Consider the following 19,721-nt stretch of genomic DNA (forward strand, 5'->3'; position numbering starts at 1 on the left):
TGTGATTATTTTATTTCAGCTCATGAAACATGGGACCAACACTTGACATATTGCGTTTATATTTTTGTTCCGTGTAAATGCTAATGAGTACATTGGGAAAAGGTGATACCTAGTCAGTTGTTCAACTGAAATGTGTCTTCCGCATTTAACCCAACCCCTCTGAATCAGAGAGGTGCGGGAGGCTGCCATAATCGACATCCACGTCATCGGCCCCCGGGGGACACATTGCAAACATTTTGTACAGTTTCTGACAATTTATACAAGTAACTAAAAAAATGCTACTCACAGTTTGCTGCATGCACACAAACAAATATTATTCAGCAAGGCTCTTAATCCGTGAGGGGATTCTCTGCTATTACCAGGCGAATGCTTGATATCGGAAGAAGCTAACCACTTAGCTAGATGGCTAACTAGCTACTACATTAGAAACCCAAACTGCAGAGAATTTAGCACATCTTAGACAGTTAACTTATATCTAGCTGGCAGACATTTAGTTGTGATTTCCATACTGTACTTAGAACACCTGATGCATGCTGCACAACAGCGAGTGATTCACAAGGCTCTGGTCTCTTGTCATTGTGTGGTTGTAAACAAACACCACGTGACTGGGGACTACTGTAAGTTTCATAATAATGTGACAGGTGAAATGAAGAACACAATGTTCCTTATCTCCTAAAGTATTGCACAAGTTGAATGCAGGTATTTGCTTAAAGAGTACCTACAAATATTCAAATGTATAAAAAAAACTTAAAAGAAATAGTTTCAAAGGTGCTGAAAAACCATCCCGTGTTTTTTCTCTCCAAATACCCCGGTATACGGTATACTGCCCAAGCCTAGATCTCAGTGTGTAAAAACGACACGTTCATTTCCCCGTTGTTAAACAGTATATCAGTATATTGGTATCGCTAAGCTTTGTCCCCCCCCCCAAAATAATCAGAATTGGTTTTGGACCCCCAAAAAATATTGGTTGGACTCTAGTTTTAACTTTTTCTGTCATTCTGCACCACCTTGTTTGTGGCAACTTAGCATTTCCTGTGCTTGTATCATACTATTCACTACTAGTTTCATTCAGACCTGGCTTCAAATACTACCTGGCTTCAAATACTACCTGGCTTCCCGTTCTTAAAGTGGAACTGAAACGCTCAAATCAACCTACATGGTTTTACATGTCGATGTTGGGTAACCTTGTTGAACGTGATGTTATGAAAATGTTTTTAGAACATATGTTTTTCGAGCGCCTAGCACAAGATGGAGAGGTGTGGCCTCAGCGCCTAGCACAAGATGGAGAGGTGTGGCCTCAGCGCCTAGCACAAGATGGAGAGGTGTGGCCTCAGCGCCTAGCACAAGATGGAGAGGTGTGGCCTCAGCGCCTAGCACAAGATGGAGAGGTGTGGCCTCAGCGCCTAGCACAAGATGGAGAGGTGTGGCCTCAGCGCCTAGCACAAGATGGAGAGGTGTGGCCTCAGCGCCTAGCACAAGATGGAGAGGTGTGGCCTCAGCGCCTAGCACAAGATGGAGAGGTGTGGCCTCAGCGCCTAGCACAAGATGGAGAGGTGTGGCCTCAGCGCCTAGCACAAGATGGAGAGGTGTGGCCTCAGCGCCTAGCACAAGATGGAGAGGTGTGGCCTCAGCGCCTAGCACAAGATGGAGAGGTGTGGCCTCAGCGCCTAGCACAAGATGGAGAGGTGTGGCCTCAGCGCCTAGCACAAGATGGAGAGGTGTGGCCTCAGCGCCTAGCACAAGATGGAGAGGTGTGGCCTCAGCGCCTAGCACAAGATGGAGAGGTGTGGCCTCAGCGCCTAGCACAAGATGGAGAGGTGTGGCCTCAGCGCCTAGCACAAGATGGAGAGGTGTGGCCTCAGCGCCTAGCACAAGATGGAGAGGTGTGGCCTCAGCGCCTAGCACAAGATGGAGAGGTGTGGCCTCAGCGCCTAGCACAAGATGGAGAGGTGTGGCCTCAGCGCCTAGCACAAGATGGAGAGGTGTGGCCTCAGCGCCTAGCACAAGATGGAGAGGTGTGGCCTCAGCGCCTAGCACAAGATGGAGAGGTGTGGCCTCAGCGCCTAGCACAAGATGGAGAGGTGTGGCCTCAGCGCCTAGCACAAGATGGAGAGGTGTGGCCTCAGCGCCTAGCACAAGATGGAGAGGTGTGGCCTCAGCGCCTAGCACAAGATGGAGAGGTGTGGCCTCAGCGCCTAGCACAAGATGGAGAGGTGTGGCCTCAGCGCCTAGCACAAGATGGAGAGGTGTGGCCTCAGCGCCTAGCACAAGATGGAGAGGTGTGGCCTCAGCGCCTAGCACAAGATGGAGAGGTGTGGCCTCAGCGCCTAGCACAAGATGGAGAGGTGTGGCCTCAGCGCCTAGCACAAGATGGAGAGGTGTGGCCTCAGCGCCTAGCACAAGATGGAGAGGTGTGGCCTCAGCGCCTAGCACAAGATGGAGAGGTGTGGCCTCAGCGCCTAGCACAAGATGGAGAGGTGTGGCCTCAGCGCCTAGCACAAGATGGAGAGGTGTGGCCTCAGCGCCTAGCACAAGATGGAGAGGTGTGGCCTCAGCGCCTAGCACAAGATGGAGAGGTGTGGCCTCAGCGCCTAGCACAAGATGGAGAGGTGTGGCCTCAGCGCCTAGCACAAGATGGAGAGGTGTGGCCTCAGCGCCTAGCACAAGATGGAGAGGTGTGGCCTCAGCGCCTAGCACAAGATGGAGAGGTGTGGCCTCAGCGCCTAGCACAAGATGGAGAGGTGTGGCCTCAGCGCCTAGCACAAGATGGAGAGGTGTGGCCTCAGCGCCTAGCACAAGATGGAGAGGTGTGGCCTCAGCGCCTAGCACAAGATGGAGAGGTGTGGCCTCAGCGCCTAGTCAGATGAGGCAATTTTCAAATGTTTTAACTGAAATATTAGTTTTGTTTCAGCAGTTTTAAGGGTAGGAACATGCATCTTTATCACATTTGGTTATCAAAATCACCTTAACTTACTAAAGTGTTTCAGTTCGTCTTTTAAGTTTTGTTAGGCAAACTATATTAACATTTTAACCCCCTGGAAATGGCGGAGCGATTTCTGCATAGTGCATCTTTAAATATTCACTGCATTTGAATCCAGGTATGTTTGGTCCTAAGGATATTTGAAATATTGTCTTTGGAAATACTGTACCACTCAAAAGTTTGGACACACCTACTCATTCAAGGGTTTTTGTTTATTTTGACAATTTTCTACATTGTAGAATAATAGTGAAGACATCAAAACTATGAAATAACACATGTCGAATCATGTAGTAACCAAAAAAGTGTTAAACAAATTTTGATTCTTCAATGTAGACACCCTTTGCCTTGATGACCGCTTTGCACACTCTTGGCATTCTCTCAACCAGCTTCATCTGGAAGGCTTTTCCAACCGTCTTGGAGTTCACACACATGATGAGCACTTGTTGGCTGCTGCTCCATCACTCTCCTACTTGGTCAAATACTTACACAGCCTGGAGGTGTGTTAGGTCATTGTCCTTTTGAAAAACAAATGATAGTCCCACTAAGCACAAACCAGATGGGATGGCGTATCACTGCAGAATGCTGTTGTAGCCATGCTGGTTAAGTGTGCCTTGAATTCTAAATAAATCACTGACAGCGTCACTAGTAAAGCACCATCACACCACAACCATGCTTCACGGTGGGAAACACACATGCAGAGATCATCCGTTCATCTACTCGATGAACAAGATCTCAAATTTGGACTCATTACACCAAAGGACAGATTTCCACGGTCTAATGTCCATTGCTCGTGTTTTTTGACCCAAGCAAGTCTCTTCTTATTGGTGTCCTTTAGTAGTGGTTTCTTTGCAGCAATTCAACCATGGAGGCCTTATTCATGCAGTCTCTTCTGAACAGTTGATGTTGAGATGTCTCTGTTACTTGAACTCTGTGAAGCATTTATTTGTGGGCTGCAATTTCTGAGGCTGGGAGCTCTAATGAACTTATCCTCTGCAGCAGAGGTAACTCTGGGTCTTCCTTTCCTCATGAGAGCCAGTTTCATAGCGTTTGATGGTTTTTCCGACCGCACTTGAAGAAACTTTAAAAGTTCTTAATGTTCTTTATTGACTGACCTTCATGTCTTAAAGTAATGATGGACTGTCATTTCTCTGCTTATTTGAGCTGTTCTTGCCATAATATGGACTTGGTCTTTTACCAAATAGGGCTATCTTCTGTATACCACCCCTACCTTGTCATAACACAACTGATTGGCTCAAATGCATTAAGAAGGAAAGAAATTCCACAAATGAACTTTTAACATGGCACACCTGTTAATTGAAATGCATTCCAGGTGACTACCTCATGAAGCTGGTTGAGAGAATGCCAAGAGTGTGCAAAGCTGTCATCAAGGCAAAGGGTGCCTACTTTGAAGAATCTCAAATATAAAATATACACTACTGTTCAAAAGTTTGGGGTCACTTAAAAATGTATTTAAAAAAAAAGAAAAGCAAATTCTTTTGTCTGTTGAATAACATCAAATTGATCAGAAATACAGTGTAGACATTGTTAATGTTGTAAATGACTATTGTAGCTGGAAACGGCTGATTATTTTTTATATATATATATATATATATTTTTTTTTTAAATGGAATATCTACATAGGTGTACAGAGGCCCATTATCAGCAAACATCAGTCCTGTGTTCCAATGGCACGTTGTGTTAGCTAATCCAAGTTCATCATTTTAAAAGACTAATTGATCATTAGAAAACCCTTTTGCAATTATGTTAGCACGGCTGAAAACTGTTGTGCTGATTTTAAAAAAGCAATAAAACTGGCCATCTTTAGACTAGTTGAGTATCTGGAGCGTCAGCATTTGTGGGCTCGATTACAGGCTCAAAATGGCCAGAAACGAAATCCTTTCTTCTGAAACTCTTCAGTCTATTCTTGTTCTGAGAAATGAAGGCTATTCCATGTGAGAAATTGCCAAGAAACTGAAAATCTCGTACAATGCTGCATACTACTCCCTTCACAGAACAGCGCAAACTGGCTCTAACCGGAATAGAAAGAGGAGTGGGAAGCCCCGGTGCACAACTGACCAAGAGGACAAGTACATTAGAGTGCCTAGTTTGAGAAACGGACGCCTCATAAGTATTCAACAGGCAGTTTCATTAAATAGTACCCGCAAAACACCAGTCTCAACGTCAACAGTGAAGAGGCGACTCCGGGATGCTGTGCTTCTAGGCAGAGTTCCTCTGTCCAGTCTCAACGTCAACAGTGAAGAGGCGACTCCGGGATGCTGGCCTTCTAGGCAGAGTTCCTCTGTCCAGTCTCAACGTCAACAGTGAAGAGGCGACTCCGGGATGCTGGCCTTCTAGGCAGAGTTCCTCTGTCCAGTCTCAACGTCAACAGTGAAGAGGCGACTCCGGGATGCTGGCCTTCTAGGCAGAGTTCCTCTGTCCAGTCTCAACGTCAACAGTGAAGAGGCGACTCCGGGATGCTGGTCTTCTAAGCAGAGTTCCTCTGTCCAGTCTCAACGTCAACAGTGAACGGGCGACTCCGGGATGCTGGCCTTCTAGGCAGAGTTCCTCTGTCCAGTCTCAACGTCAACAGTGAAGAGGCGACTCCGGGATGCTGGCCTTCTAGGCAGAGTTCCTCTGTCCAGTCTCAACGTCAACAGTGAAGAGGCGACTCCGGGATGCTGGCCTTCTAGGCAGAGTTCCTCTGTCCAGTCTCAACGTCAACAGTGAAGAGGCGACTCCGGGATGCTGGCCTTCTAGGCAGAGTTCCTCTGTCCAGTCTCAACGTCAACAGTGAAGAGGCGACTCCGGGATGCTGGTCTTCTAGGCAGAGTTCCTCTGTCCAGTCTCAACGTCAACAGTGAAGAGGCGACTCCGGGATGCTGGCCTTCTAGGCAGAGTTCCTCTGTCCAGTCTCAACGTCAACAGTGAAGAGGCGACTCCAGGATGCTGGCCTTCTAGGCAGAGTTCCTCTGTCCAGTCTCAACGTCAACAGTGAAGAGGCGACTCCGGGATGCTGGCCTTCTAGGCAGAGTTCCTCTGTCCAGTCTCAACGTCAACAGTGAAGAGGCGACTCCGGGATGCTGGCCTTCTAGGCAGAGTTCCTCTGTCCAGTCTCAACGTCAACAGTGAAGAGGCGACTCCGGGATGCTGGCCTTCTAGGCAGAGTTTCTCTGTCCAGTCTCAACGTCAACAGTGAAGAGGCGACTCCGGGATGCTGGCCTTCTAGGCAGAGTTCCTCTGTCCAGTGTCGGTGTTCTTTTGCCCATCTTTTATTTTTATTGGCCAGTCTGAGATATGTTTTTTTCTTTGCAACTGTGCCTAGAAGGCCAGCATCGCAGAGTCGCCTCTTCACTACAATGTAGAAAATAGTCAAAATAAAGAAAACCCTTGAATGAGTAGTTGTGTCCACCTTTTGACTGGTACTGTAAGTATTTTAAAATTGTTTTGGATATTTATAGGAAGTTATTTGAAAATACTTTTAAATACTTCAAATAGAGGTAGCTGATTTGGCCACATTCTTTTTATGATTTAGTTAAGACGGGTCTCGCTGATAGTTTTGCCATTTAGAATTGTGTACATGTAATTCATGGGTTCAAGTAGTAGGTCTATTTGAAATCTCTCTTTAGCTGTTCTATCCTTAAAGTTAAGCTCATATTGAATAGGAATGAAGAGCATCAACATCTGACACGGCTCACAGGGATAGCTAGGCTTGGCCTTTACACTACTGGTTCTCTGAACTAGTGTCATCGGCCCTTACTCATGTAACATGCTACTGTACATAGCTCAGATACATCATATGCCTGACAGTATACTGTTACTCTATACGTACACGAGTGCGATGTGTGTGTGTGTGGTACTACTACAAATGGTTAATTATTCCTAACTTATTTTGTTGTCCGACTGGATTTATAGTAAACACATTATCCATACTCAAGTTTAACATTTATCAGATTATGTAGCCTCTTGAGACATACACTTACTAACATGCTGAGACATACTGAAATACACTTACTAACATGCTGAGACATACTGAAATACAGTTGAAGTCAGAAGTTTACATACACTTAGGTTGGAGTCATTTTAAAACTCATTTTTCAACCACTCCACAAATTTCTTGTTAACAAACTATAGTTTTGGCAAGTCGGTCAGGACATCTACTTTGTGCATGACGCAAGTAATTTTTCCAACAATTGTTTACAGACAGATTATTTCAGCTTGGAGAATCCAGAAAATTGTCATGGCATTAGAAGCTTCTGATAGGCTAATTGACATCATTTGAGTCAATTGGAAGTGTACCTGTGGATGTATTTCAAGGCCTACCTTCAAACTCAGTGCCTCATTGCTTGACATCATGGGAAAATCAAAAATCTAAATTGTAGACCTCCACAAGTCTGGTTCATCCTTGGGAGCAATTTCCAAACGCCTGAAGGTATCACATTCATCTGTACAAACAATGGTACGCAAGTATAAACACCATGGGACCATGCAGCCGTCATACCGCTCAGGAAGGAGACGCGTTCTGTCTCCTAGAGATGAACGTACTTTGGTGCAAAAAGTCAGGAATTGAGTTTAAATGTATTTGGCTAAGGTGTATGTAAACTTCAACTGTACACTTACTAACATGCTGAGACCAACTGTAATTGTGCTTGCCTACGGAGCTGTGAGGGGAACGGCACCTCCGTACCTTCAGGCTCTGATCAGGCCCTACACCCAAACAAGGGCACTGCGTTCATCCACCTCTGGCCTGCTCGCCTCCCTACCTCTGAGGAAGTACAGTTCCCGCTCAGCCCAGTCAAAACTGTTCGCTGCTCTGGCACCCCAATGGTGGAACAAACTCCCTCACGACGCCAGGTCAGCGGAGTCAATCACCACCTTCCGGAGACACCTGAAACCCCACCTCTTTAAGGAATACCTAGGATAGGATAAAGTAATCCTTCTAACCCCCCCCCCCCCTTAAAAGAGTTAGATGCACTATTGTAAAGTGGTTGTTCCACTGGATATCATAAGGTGAATGCACCAATTTGTAAGTCGCTCTGGATAAGAGCGTCTGCTAAATGACTTAAATGTAAATGTAAATGTAATTAAGTGTATTTCAGTGTAAGTTGGAAGTTTACATACACCAAATACATTTAAACTCAGTTTTTCACAATTCCTGACATTTAATCCCAGTAAAAATTCCCTGTTTTAGGTCAGTTAGGATCACCACTTTATTTTTATAATGTGAAATGTCATAATAATAGCAGAGAGAATGATTTATTTCACCTTTTATTTCTTTCATCACATTCCCAGTGGGTCAGACGTTTACATGCACTCAATTAATATTTGGTGGCATTGCCTTTAAATTGTTTACTTGGGTCAAACGTTTCAGGTAGCCTTCCACAAGCTTCCCACAATACGTTGGGTGAATTTTGGCCTATTCCTCCTGATAGAGCTCGTGTAACTGAGTCAGGTTTGTAGGCCTCTTTGCTCTCACACGCTTTTTCAGTTCTGCCCACAAATCTTCTATGGGATTGAGGTCAGGGCTTTGTGATGGCCACTCCAATACCTTGACTTTGTTGTCCTTAAGCCATTTTGCCTCAACTTTGGAGGTGTGCTTGGGGTCATTGTCCATTTGGAAGACCAATTTGCAACTAAGCTTTAACTTCCTGACTGATGTCTTGAGATGTTGCTTCAATATATCCACATCATTTTGTTTCCGCATGATGCCATCTATTTTGTGAAGTGCACCAGTCCCTCCTGCAGCAAAGCACCCCCACAACATGATGCTGCCACCCCTGTGCTTCACGGTTGGGATGGTGTTCTTTGGCTTGCAAGCATCCCCCTTTTTCCTCCAAACATAACGATGGTCATTATGGCCAAACAGTTCTAGTTTTGTTTCATCAGACCAGAGGACATTTCTCCCAAAAGTACAATCTTTGTCCCCATGTGCAGTTGCAAACCGTAGTCTGGTTTTTCTATGGCGGTTTTGGATCTGGGGCTTCTTCCTTGCTGAGCTGCCTTTCAGGTTATGTCGATATAGGACTCGTTTTACTGTGGATATAGATACTTTTGTACCTGTTTCCTCCAGCATCTTCACAAGGTCCTTTGCTGTTGTTCTGGGATTGATTTGCACTTTTGATTTCCATTTTCTGGAATTTTCCAAGCTGTATAAAGGCACAGTCAAGTTAGTGTATGTAAACTTCTGACCCACTGGAATTGTGATTAAGTGAAATAATTGTTGGAAAATTACTTGTCACGCACAAAGTAAATATCCTAACCGACTTGCCAAAACTATAGTTTGTTTGACTGGTTTGTGGAGTGGTTGAAAAATGAGTTTTAATGTCTCCAACCTTATTGTATGTAAACTTCCGACTTCAACTGTACATGCTGAAACCAGAGACATAATATACCAGTTGAACATATTCTGATTTGTGTTTTTCCAAGAACCACAAAACCCAGTGCTAATAGATTTACTACTCTCCATTTCCTAATTCTCCTCCCTACTCCTCCAGATATCCAGGAGTTTTATGAAGTGACCTTACAGGAAGGCCAGACATCTGTCGAGCCAGTCAAGCCTGCAGAGCCCCCCGCTCCCCCTGTCACCCTGTGGGACTTCTCCAGCCTTCCCTCCCCCTCTACCGCTGTCACATCTGACACCCTGCCCAGCAGCCTTACGTCCAGCATAGAGGTAAGCATACTTTATAGCACTGTGATAAGTACTTATAAGCACCTTGTCTGGTATAAGCTCTGTTTTTATTGTTCAAATCTGGCAACCCACTCCACTAGAACGAATGTGGTATAATGCCAGACTGCTGCTCACTGTTCCTATAGGCTTGCTGTGGCAACTGGCAACCCGCTCACTGTTCCCATGCTCTATGTTTCTGGCTGTGTGCCCAGTCACCATACCTTGCACTTTGCGTGTTTAGGCTTAGGTTTTAGTCTTGAGTGTGTGTGTGTGTGTGTGTGTGTGTGTGTGTGTGTGTGTGTGTGTGTGTGTGAGAGAAAATGCTGATCCTCCTGTATAATTAATGTACACCACAGTAGTGTGGCTTCAGTACTTCTGCCTGTCTTTGAGATGAGATGATGTGGAGCAAACGCCCCTCCTGGTCCTCTGCCCCATCCTGGTCCTCTGCCCCATCCTGGTCCTCTGCCCCATCCTGGTCCTCTGCCCCATCCTGGTCCTCTGCCCCATCCTGGTTCTCTGCCCCATCCTGGTTCTCTGCCCCATCCTGGTCCTCTGGTCCTCTGCCCCTCCTGGTCCTCTGCCCCATCCTGGTCCTCTGCCCCATCCTGGTCCTCTGCCCCATCCTGGTCCTCTGCCCCATCCTGGTCCTCTGCCCCATCCTGGTCCTCTGCCCCATCCTGGTCCTCTGCCCCATCCTGGTCCTCTGCCCCATCCTGGTCCTCTGCCCCATCCTGGTCCTCTGCCCCATCCTGGTCCTCCGTCTACTACACCCATACTGTGGTTCTACCATGGAAATTGAATCCATAGAAAAGGCTTTGGAACCTCTCACCCTGGAAATGTGACTGGCAAACTCATGGATACACTCACAATGGCTGCCTGTCCACTAGGCCTGACCGCGTTTAGTCGACTGGTGGATTGTTTAATCATAGGCTGTTGATCGACAGCGTTTCATTTTTTTTATCAAGCGGCCGCAAGTATTATATATATAATTTTTTTATGGCACATGAGACCGCTGTCTGATTCCCGCTTGTCTGAGTGGACTAATCCGTTGCGGCGGTGGGGATGGTACAGTCCATCACGCTAAGACAGGCTTCGGCAACGTAAGGCACGCACGCGCCCACTCCACTAGATCAAGGTATTTGCCTTGGCATGCCAATTTTTTAAAATAAAAATAAGTGAAATTGCATTTGTTTTCGATACATGGCTACTGCTTTGGACTGTGAGAGTATTCCTCAGCCTACAGTATGTGAAGAATAATGCGTCTCGGGTATAATTTGAAATGTTGATTCAAGAAGGAGAGTGTGGCTAAAATGCCCAAGGCACATCTCTCTCCTGCCAATTCGTGCGCATTCATTATTTCATGATTTTAATTGTCTGACTTGTTTGTTCTTTGATTGTTAGGGTCTATCACTTCCCCATTACTTATATCAGCAGTAGTATGTTTACTGTTCATTCCCATAATTTCTAATCTACACTGTTTGTTTGGTTACTTTAATTTCTGTTAATACATTCAATATATCATTATTACAATTGTTTACCGTTCTCATTGTCCGAGTGGACACTTTGTTTGAGCTCACTCTGCTACATTTGTGAGGATCAAGTTTTTGGTTTATTACATTTTACGAGTTTAGTCAATTTATTAATTGTCTGATAGTCTTTCTGATTGTCTCACCACCACTAATGAGCTGGTTCATACATGAATACAATATTCATACATGAATATGTATGAACTTTCCAATTTGTAAGTCGCTCTGGATAAGAGCGTCTGCTAAATGACTTAAATGTAAATGTAAATGAGCTGTGAAGCTTCTCAGAGTAATTGTTTATTCACCTCAAACCGCAAGTAAACAAAGTGTGTTTTTACAGCCATTGAGAATCACAATAGTTCCTCAATGTATCTGAAAAATCTTTCCAGCTTTTCTCCCTTTCGATAACCACCGAGCCTCGGCGAGCAAAATGTAATGCTCTGATCCAGTGGAAACGTCATAAAATACCTGATTACTTCTTATCCCTTGCGCAAATAAAGCTGTGTCTGTCAGGAGCTCACTGGTGCTGGAAACCAAAAACTGAGGGCCCAGAATAATTAATACAATGTTGCAAGTTTGCTAGTGTGAGCTGTGGGCTGGACCCAGTTGATAGTTGACTTGATACAATGTTGCAAGTTCATTGCAGACAGGCGGAGTAGAAAGACGAATGGAATTAGAGGAACAAGACAAACAAACCTCCATGTGTCGCTAATGTGATTTGTAGGATATTTATTTTTATCAGTATTTTTTTTTTCTACCTGCAATGTTTTTATTTATTGGCTTTATGTAGGCTATTTTTACTTAGTTGGCAATAGAACATAAATAAGTTATTATAATTTAAATTAAGCTGTTCCACTAAAATATGCATATGAAAATCATAACTGGCATGCAGATCGGTAGAAATAGTAAGGTAAATTGGCACTCCACATGAAAACGGTTGTCGACCCCTGGTGTAGCCTATTACAGGCTACTTCAGGAGCATAATGGCAGAATCTGTGAAGAGGAGGGTTGGGTCGGGAACAGAAAAAAAAAGAAAAAAAGCGAGAGAAAAAATTCACCCTTCTGGGTATCTAGATCTCTGGCTCCCTCTTGAGTACCTTAATTATTATTTCAAACGGTGTGCTTAAAGCATCAGACAAGCTCAGTGCATATAGTTGATTTTATTAAACCGCGTATCTTTATATGGAAAAATGCATGTTTTTAAAAATGTCAACCAATTGATTGGTTGAAAGAACAGACAATTCTCGGTCGACCAAGAGATGACATCATTGACTTGAAAAGGGAGGCCTGTTCTATGGATTCTATTTCTATGGTTTCTACCATACAGCGGCTATGCATTCCTGTCCTGTCTCTGTATGTCTCTCTGTCAATCTTACCAAACTATCTGTGAAAGAGACATAGGACGCTTCCTCCTGAGAGGTGTCCTGTCCTCCCGTCATCTCATCTTGAATTCTCAGGAAGTGTTACCTTTTTCCTTAACAATGAAAACATTTTATATTGAGAGAGAGAGAGCGATAAAATGGGGTTATAGCCATAGATATAGCACCCTGATATTATACTCTGTTTTTATGTCTGTTCATCTTTGTGTGGCATCACAATAGTTAGGCACAACTATTAGGCCGCTTGGAAGAAATGTCAATGTGTGTTCATGCCTGATATCAACCAGTCAGTTTGATCTGTTGTTGCTGCTTTCTATTCATTGATATTTCATTTTAACAATATGTGCTGAAGCCTTCAAGGTACTGAGTCTGAAAGTGATTTGCAGTCACCACCCATGTCAGCTTGGTAATAATCCATATTCTCATATTTTGATATTGCAATGGGGTTATCCCTGTTTAGTTGTTCAAGCAGTTGGTAATATATTTCTCTGTAAGACCTTTTTTTTTAGTTAAAGTTTTTAAGCTACGTTTTAAAGGATAACTTTTCATGGCAACGTCTTTGTTGAAATGAATTGATTGTCTCTCTCTCCCCTCCTCCCTGTCAATAACCTGGCCTTGGTAGGACTCTCCCCTCCTAACAGAAATACTCCTTGTGCTAGGAACATCTTTTTCTGCCGAGTTCAGGCACGTGAGTACTCTGTTTAGACGAGGTGTGTTCTGTTCTGTCATTCCATGCCTATCTACAGTGCATTCAGAAACTACTCAGACCCCTTTCCTTTTCCCACATCCACAGCATTATTCTAAAATTGAATAAATGGTAAACAATTCCACATCACACTACATACAATACCCCATAATGACAAAGCAAAAAACACCAGTTTTTTATGTTTGCAAATTTATTAAAATAACAAAACAGATATACCTTTTTTACGTATGTATTCAGACCCTTTGCTACGAGACTCGGAATTGATCTCAGGCGCATCCTGTTTCCATTGATCATCCTTGAGATGTTTCTACAACTTGATTGGAGTCCACCTGTGGTAAATTCAATTGATTGGACATGATTTGGAAAGGCACACACCTGTCTATATGTCCCACAGTTGACAGTGCACATCAGAGCAAAAACCAAGCCATGAGGTGGAAGGAATTGTCTGTAGAGCTCCGAGACAGAATCGTGTCGAGGCACAGATCTGGGGAAGGGTACCAAAACATTTCTGCAGCATTGAAGGTCCCCAAGAACACAGTGGCCTCCATCATTCTTAAATGGAAGAAGTTTGGAACCACCAAGACTCTTCCTAGAGCTGGCTGCCAGGCAAAACTGAGAAATCGGGGGAGAAGGGCCTTGATCAGGGAGGTGACCAAGAACCCGATGGTCACTCTGACAGAGCTCCAGAGTTCCTCTGTGGAGAAGGGAGAACCTTCCAGAAGGACACCCATCTCTGCAGCACTCCACCAATCAGGCCTTTATGGTAGAGTGGCCAGGCGGAAGCCACTCCTCAGTAAAATGCACATCACAGCCTGCTATGAGTTTGCCAAGAAGCACCCAAAATTCTCAGGTCTGATGAAACCAAGATTGAACTCTTTGGCCTGAATGCCAAGCGTCACATCTGAAGGAAACATCTGGAGGAAACCTGACACCATCCCTATGGTGGAGCATAGTGGTGGAAGCATCATGCTGTGGGGATGTTGTTCAGAGGAGGGCACTGGGAGACTAGTCGGGATCGAGGCAAAGATGAACAGAACAAAGTATAGAGAGATCCTTGATGAAAACCTGCTCCAGAGCACTCAGGACCTCAGACTGGGGTGAAGGTTTTCATTCCAGGACAATGACCCTAAGCATACAGCCAAGACAATGCAGGAGTGGCTTCGGGACAAGTCTCTGAATGTCCTTGTACCCGATCGAACATCTCTAGAGAGACTTGAAAATAGCTGTTCAGCAACGCTCCCCATCCGACCTGACAGAGCTTGAGAGGAGCAGCAGAGAAGAATGGGAGAAACTCCCCAAATACTGGTGTGCCAAGCAAAGACTTAAGGCTGTAATCACTGCCAACGGTACAGCGATTACTGAGTAAAGGGTCCTAATAATATTGTAAAAGTTATATTTAAGTTATTTTTTCTTATTACAAAAATGTATAAAAACCTGTTTTTGCTTTGTCATTATGGGGTATTGTGTGTAGATTGATGAGAGGGGAAAAACGAATACATTTTATAATAAGGCTGTAATGTAAGGAAAAAGTCAAGGGGTCTGAATACTTTCCGACCTCACTGTATCTGCCTCATGGCATGATGTCATCCAGTCACTCACTGGGCTCTGATTTCATGTAGATTCCATATACGCCTGGTACCATTTCACTCCTGGTCTCGGTCCCCGAAATGTCGTTGCCCCATTCGTCCACTCTTACCTAGGCCTACACCAGACTTGGTGCCTCTGATAACTGGACATCTTTTTAATTGTCATTACTTAGCACATCTCTTACTTGTAGTTAAGAAGGGGTCGCCACACTTGCTGCAAATGAGTTCTGCTCCGAGGCAAATCTGTGCTTTTCTATCATCTATCAGTGTTAGTCAGATTTTTGTCCCCGTTTTCTTTCTGTGGCTGTTGTGTTAGCGTTGCTAGTGAGGGAGAGTGGAGGGAGCCAGTGAGGAGTCTGTCCACTCTGGGCTGTGCCTTTAGGGAAGTCATTTGACGGCTTCATGCTCCACAGAACACCATCTGAGAATCCAGACTGTTGGAATATTCATGTGCTAGACCTCCCTGAAGGTCACTGGGTCTCTAATGTTTACCTGCTGACATCCTCTGTTTTTATTTTAATATTGAGGTCTGGGCGCTTTCCATACGTTTAGTTGATAGATGACGTGTATATATAGAGAATATTATGTTTTACAGAATATTACATCTCAAATGTTTCTATATTTCAAATGTGTGATTTGATTTGAGTGAGTTTCATTGTAATCGATTTAATTGAGGGGTGATTTTTCTTCCAACCAGACAGGTTGTTAAAGCTGCCCCGTTACGACGAAAGCATTCCTTGATTAGCACAGTTTTAGACCAGAAGCAGCCTAGAGAGTTTTCATCTAAATAATGAGACTGTAGGGGTTAAGAATACACCAGCGCCCTACACATCATCCTACACTACTGTGGGGTTCTGTAGCCCACATGGCTCTGACTACCCGCGCTGAAATGATGTGCGGGTGGGAGCGCAATGCTCCTGTGAGCGCGCCAACCTATCGTGCGCGTCGGTAGCTACTTGAGCTGCTATTATCGGTGGAAGCGAATGGAGCATCCTTTTTTTTTTTATTCACTCATGCCCGCCCCTCCGTTAACCTGCGAAACAAAGGATGCTGACCTCACCATGGAAGGACTTTGACTCACCGAGGCGGTGTGCTGTGCTGTGCTGACTACACGCTGTAGTTGTGTGGTCATAAGGACCTTGTATCGTTATGAGATGCTGAGCGGTCCGGGGCTGCTGCAGTGTTCGGGAGAATGGACTGCCTATGCATTGTTACCACCAAGGTAAGCAATCTGGAGTTGCATGTCTGGTAGTTGACCAGATGCGCACAGAGAGAGAGCGCATCGTTGATTTTAAGTAGTGGATATTTTTTTTCTCCAGTTGGCATGCTTCATAATAAATGTATTAACCATCACAAACCAGCTTAATCTGATTTGTCACAGCTTGAGTACATTTTAGATTTATACATAAATACACAGGTGCTCAATTAGCCTAATGACATGTTTATTGTAGGTAACAGGACTGGCAGTTAATCTGAGACCTATTTACTGTAGGCTACTTACCAGGGTTTTCAAAGGATTTTTGTTTGCTTTAACACAGTCAGTAATACTGCATAACATCAACAGTGTCTGCTTGAAAGTTATTGGACTTTGAATGATTTCATTAGAGGATTGTCATGATGCTGATTAGTCAGAGTAGCCTATCTGAGGGGAGATTATTCAAACAAATCATTTGATAAAAGTTAGGAATTAATAATAATAATTCCCAGATAGATGGCATGAAAAAGGGTATTTGGTGAATAGTCCCCACTGGGTTGCTTTGCCAAGGTCATTTTAAACAGATCTACATATCTCATACAGTTTATTTTAGAGAATTGGTTTGTCACAGAGATATACTGTACATGCTTACATGCATTTAATCTAGTCTATTCAGTGCCTACTGTTTGCTGTCTGTCCCCCATCCCGAGGTGGCGACCTCCTCCCCCTACCTTCACCCCTTCCTTCCTATGTTACGGTACCCCACATTTACTGTTATTTCTACATCAGATCAATGTTTGTAGCTCTCGCCTCTGAGTGAGGCTGATATTGGGTTGGTGGCTCAGCAGTCCCTTCAAAGGTCTGGGTGGTCCCAGGGTGTGTATGAATACTTTATTAGACTGGCTAGCAGCGGGGGCCATCTCCTCCCCAGCACTCGTAAGTCTTCCCCAGCCCTGCTCTGCCCTGCATGAGTAAGGTCAGCCAGGCCCACAACCACTAAGGCCCTGTGGCCCAGTTCAACCGGATCAGAAATAACTTTTTTCTAAATCACTTTATACATGGTTACTAGAACAGGAATATGGTCGGCAGTGTCAGCCGCTGATTAGGTGAGTACCCGGGGTATTCAGCATGACAGAAATGTTATGGCAGGTTTTCAAGCTACCGGTTGTTTCTTTGGGAACATACTGTATATAAAGTGGTCTGTGCATTTGAACAACAGCCTAAATACACCTGTTACACTTTTTGCATGTAAAAAATGTAATCACCACTGCTGGACACGATGACACTGTTTTGAACAGGTTACCAACTTTTTTAAGAGCAGCCAGCTCACGAGCGAGTGCACCGGTGACAAGCACAGGGAGAACAAAACAATCACAGATGTGACAAGTGGAAACGCATGATCTTACTGTGGATAGCGAGCATAATGCCACAAAGCATGAGGATCTACCCAGTTAACTTTCATTCTGAAATAACTTAATATTTCAGCGTTTGAGATATGAGATCAGAGAGAGAATTGAAATCTGGATGCGAGCTAGCAAGCTACCGCTAGCTAGCTGCTAATCAAAGAAAAACAAACAAAAAGAATCAACCAAACAATTTGTTGTTTGTATAAAAAAAATATACTGTAGCTGGCTAATTTAATGTGATTGTGCTTTGTGATACACCCATTTATTTTGTCCACACGTCTTCCGTTCCACTAGATAAAAATCTGATGAACGGCAGGGGAAACAAAATACAGTGTTGCAAATTGGGCAGCCACTGAGCCATGTTTTTTCCCCCCGTTCTACCAGGTCTGTGAGAAGGTTCTAGGTAGTGTATCACTCTGTCCTTCGACTGTTGTTGGATGTTCGGTTTATTAGTTCCCAGGCTCCCAATGACACTTAAGATTATTTATTTACAATTTAATTACGCTTTGCTCTTGAGCGCCATCTGTTGACGACCTGAGAACAGATACAGAAGACCTGGACACTCATTTCAGCGGCCGAAGATGGTCCATTGACTTTGTGCCGTAACCTGAAACTCTTACATTTCACCCCCCTCCCATAGCAAACAATGTAGACGCTGTCCGTGCAATCGAACCACTGCGTCGGTAGGCCAGGGCCTGCTGCTGGCAGAGTAGTAGGTAACTGGACGTCTTGTTTTAACTATATATATATTTGAAAGAGTAAAATGTACACACATTTACTGCATGTTTTGTGAGTATTTTAAACATAATCCCTGAATTGTGTGTGCATATACATACATACATACATACATACATACATACATACATACATACATACATACATACATACAGTGGGGAGAACAAGTATTTGATACACTGCCGATTTTGCAGGTTTTCCTACTTACAAAGCATGTAGAGGTCTGTAATTTTTTATCATAGGTACACTTCAACTATGAGAGACGGAATCTAAAACAAAAATCCAGAAAATCACATTGTATGATTTTTAAGTAATTAATTTGCATTTTATTGCATGACATAAGTATTTGATACATCAGAAAAGCAGAACTTAATATTTGGTACAGAAACCTTTGTTTGCAATTACAGAGATCATACGTTTCCTGTAGTTCTTGACTAGGTTTGCACACACTGCAGCAGGGATTTTGGCCCACTCCTCCCTACAGATCTTCTCCAGATCCTTCAGGTTTCGGGGCTGTCGCTGGGCAATACGGACTTTCAGCTCCCTCCAAAGATTTTCTATTGGGTTCAGGTCTGGAGACTGGCTAGGCCACTCCAGGACCTTGAGATGCTTCTTACGGAGCCACTCCTTAGTTGCCATGGCTGTGTGCTTCGTGTCGTTGTCATGCTGGAAGACCCAGCCACGACCCATCTTCAATGCTCTTACTGAGGGAAGGAGGTTGTTGGCCAAGATCTCGCGATACATGGCCCCATCCATCCTCCCCTCAATACGGTGCAGTCGTCCTGTCCCCTTTGCAGAAAAGCATCCCCAAAGAATGATGTTTCCACCTCCATGCTTCACGGTTGGGATGGTGTTCTTGGGGTTGTACTCATACTTCTTCTTCCTCCAAACACGGCGAGTGGAGTTAGACCAAAAAGCTCTATTTTTGTCTCATCAGACCACATGACCTTCTCCCATTCCTCCTCTGGATCATCCAGATGGTCATTGGCAAACTTCAGACGGGCCTGGACATGCGCTGGCTTGAGCAGGGGGACCTTGCGTGCGCTGCAGGATTTTCATCCATGACGGCGTAGTGTGTTACTAATGGTTTTCTTTGAGACTGTGGTCCCAGCTCTCTTCAGGTCATTGACCAGGTCCTGCCGTGTAGTTCTGGGCTGATCCCTCACCTTCCTCATGATCATTGATGCCCCACGAGGTGAAATCTTGCATGGAGCCCCAGACCGAGGGTGATTGACCGTCATCTTGAACTTCTTAAATTTTCTAATAATTGCGCCAACAGTTGTTTCCTTCTCACCAAGCTGCTTGCCTATTGTCCTGTAGCCCATCCCAGCCTTGTGCAGGTCTACAATTTTATCCCTGATGTCCTTACACAGCTCTCTGGTCTTGGCCATTGTGGAGAGGTTGGAATCTGTTTGATTGTGTGTGGACAGGTGTCTTTTATACAGGTAACGAGTTCAAACAGGTGCAGTTAATACAGGTAATGAGTGGAGAACAGGAGGGCTTCTTAAAGAAAAACTAACAGGTCTGTGAGAGCCGGAATTCTT

At 44.4% G+C, this 19,721-nt stretch overlaps 1 protein-coding gene across 11 annotated transcripts in view; it reads left to right on the forward strand.

Annotated features, from left to right (window-relative positions):
- LOC139541722 (disks large homolog 1-like) overlaps window positions 1-19,721 on the forward strand; it is a 269,358-nt gene that overhangs the window by 11,294 nt on the left and 238,343 nt on the right. For 10 of the 11 annotated variants that reach the window (XM_071346676.1, XM_071346677.1, XM_071346678.1 and 7 more), the window contains exon 3: window positions 9,472-9,647. In XM_071346676.1, the coding sequence (XP_071202777.1) occupies window positions 9,472-9,647 (176 nt within the window). Of the gene's footprint in view, window positions 1-9,471; window positions 9,648-15,952; window positions 16,064-19,721 lie in introns of those variants that run through there. The other variant, XM_071346685.1, reaches the window with a different exon arrangement.

The sequence above is a fragment of the Salvelinus alpinus genome, chromosome 16 (assembly GCF_045679555.1).
Source record: "Salvelinus alpinus chromosome 16, SLU_Salpinus.1, whole genome shotgun sequence".
NCBI classification, from domain to species: Eukaryota; Metazoa; Chordata; class Actinopteri; order Salmoniformes; family Salmonidae; genus Salvelinus; species Salvelinus alpinus.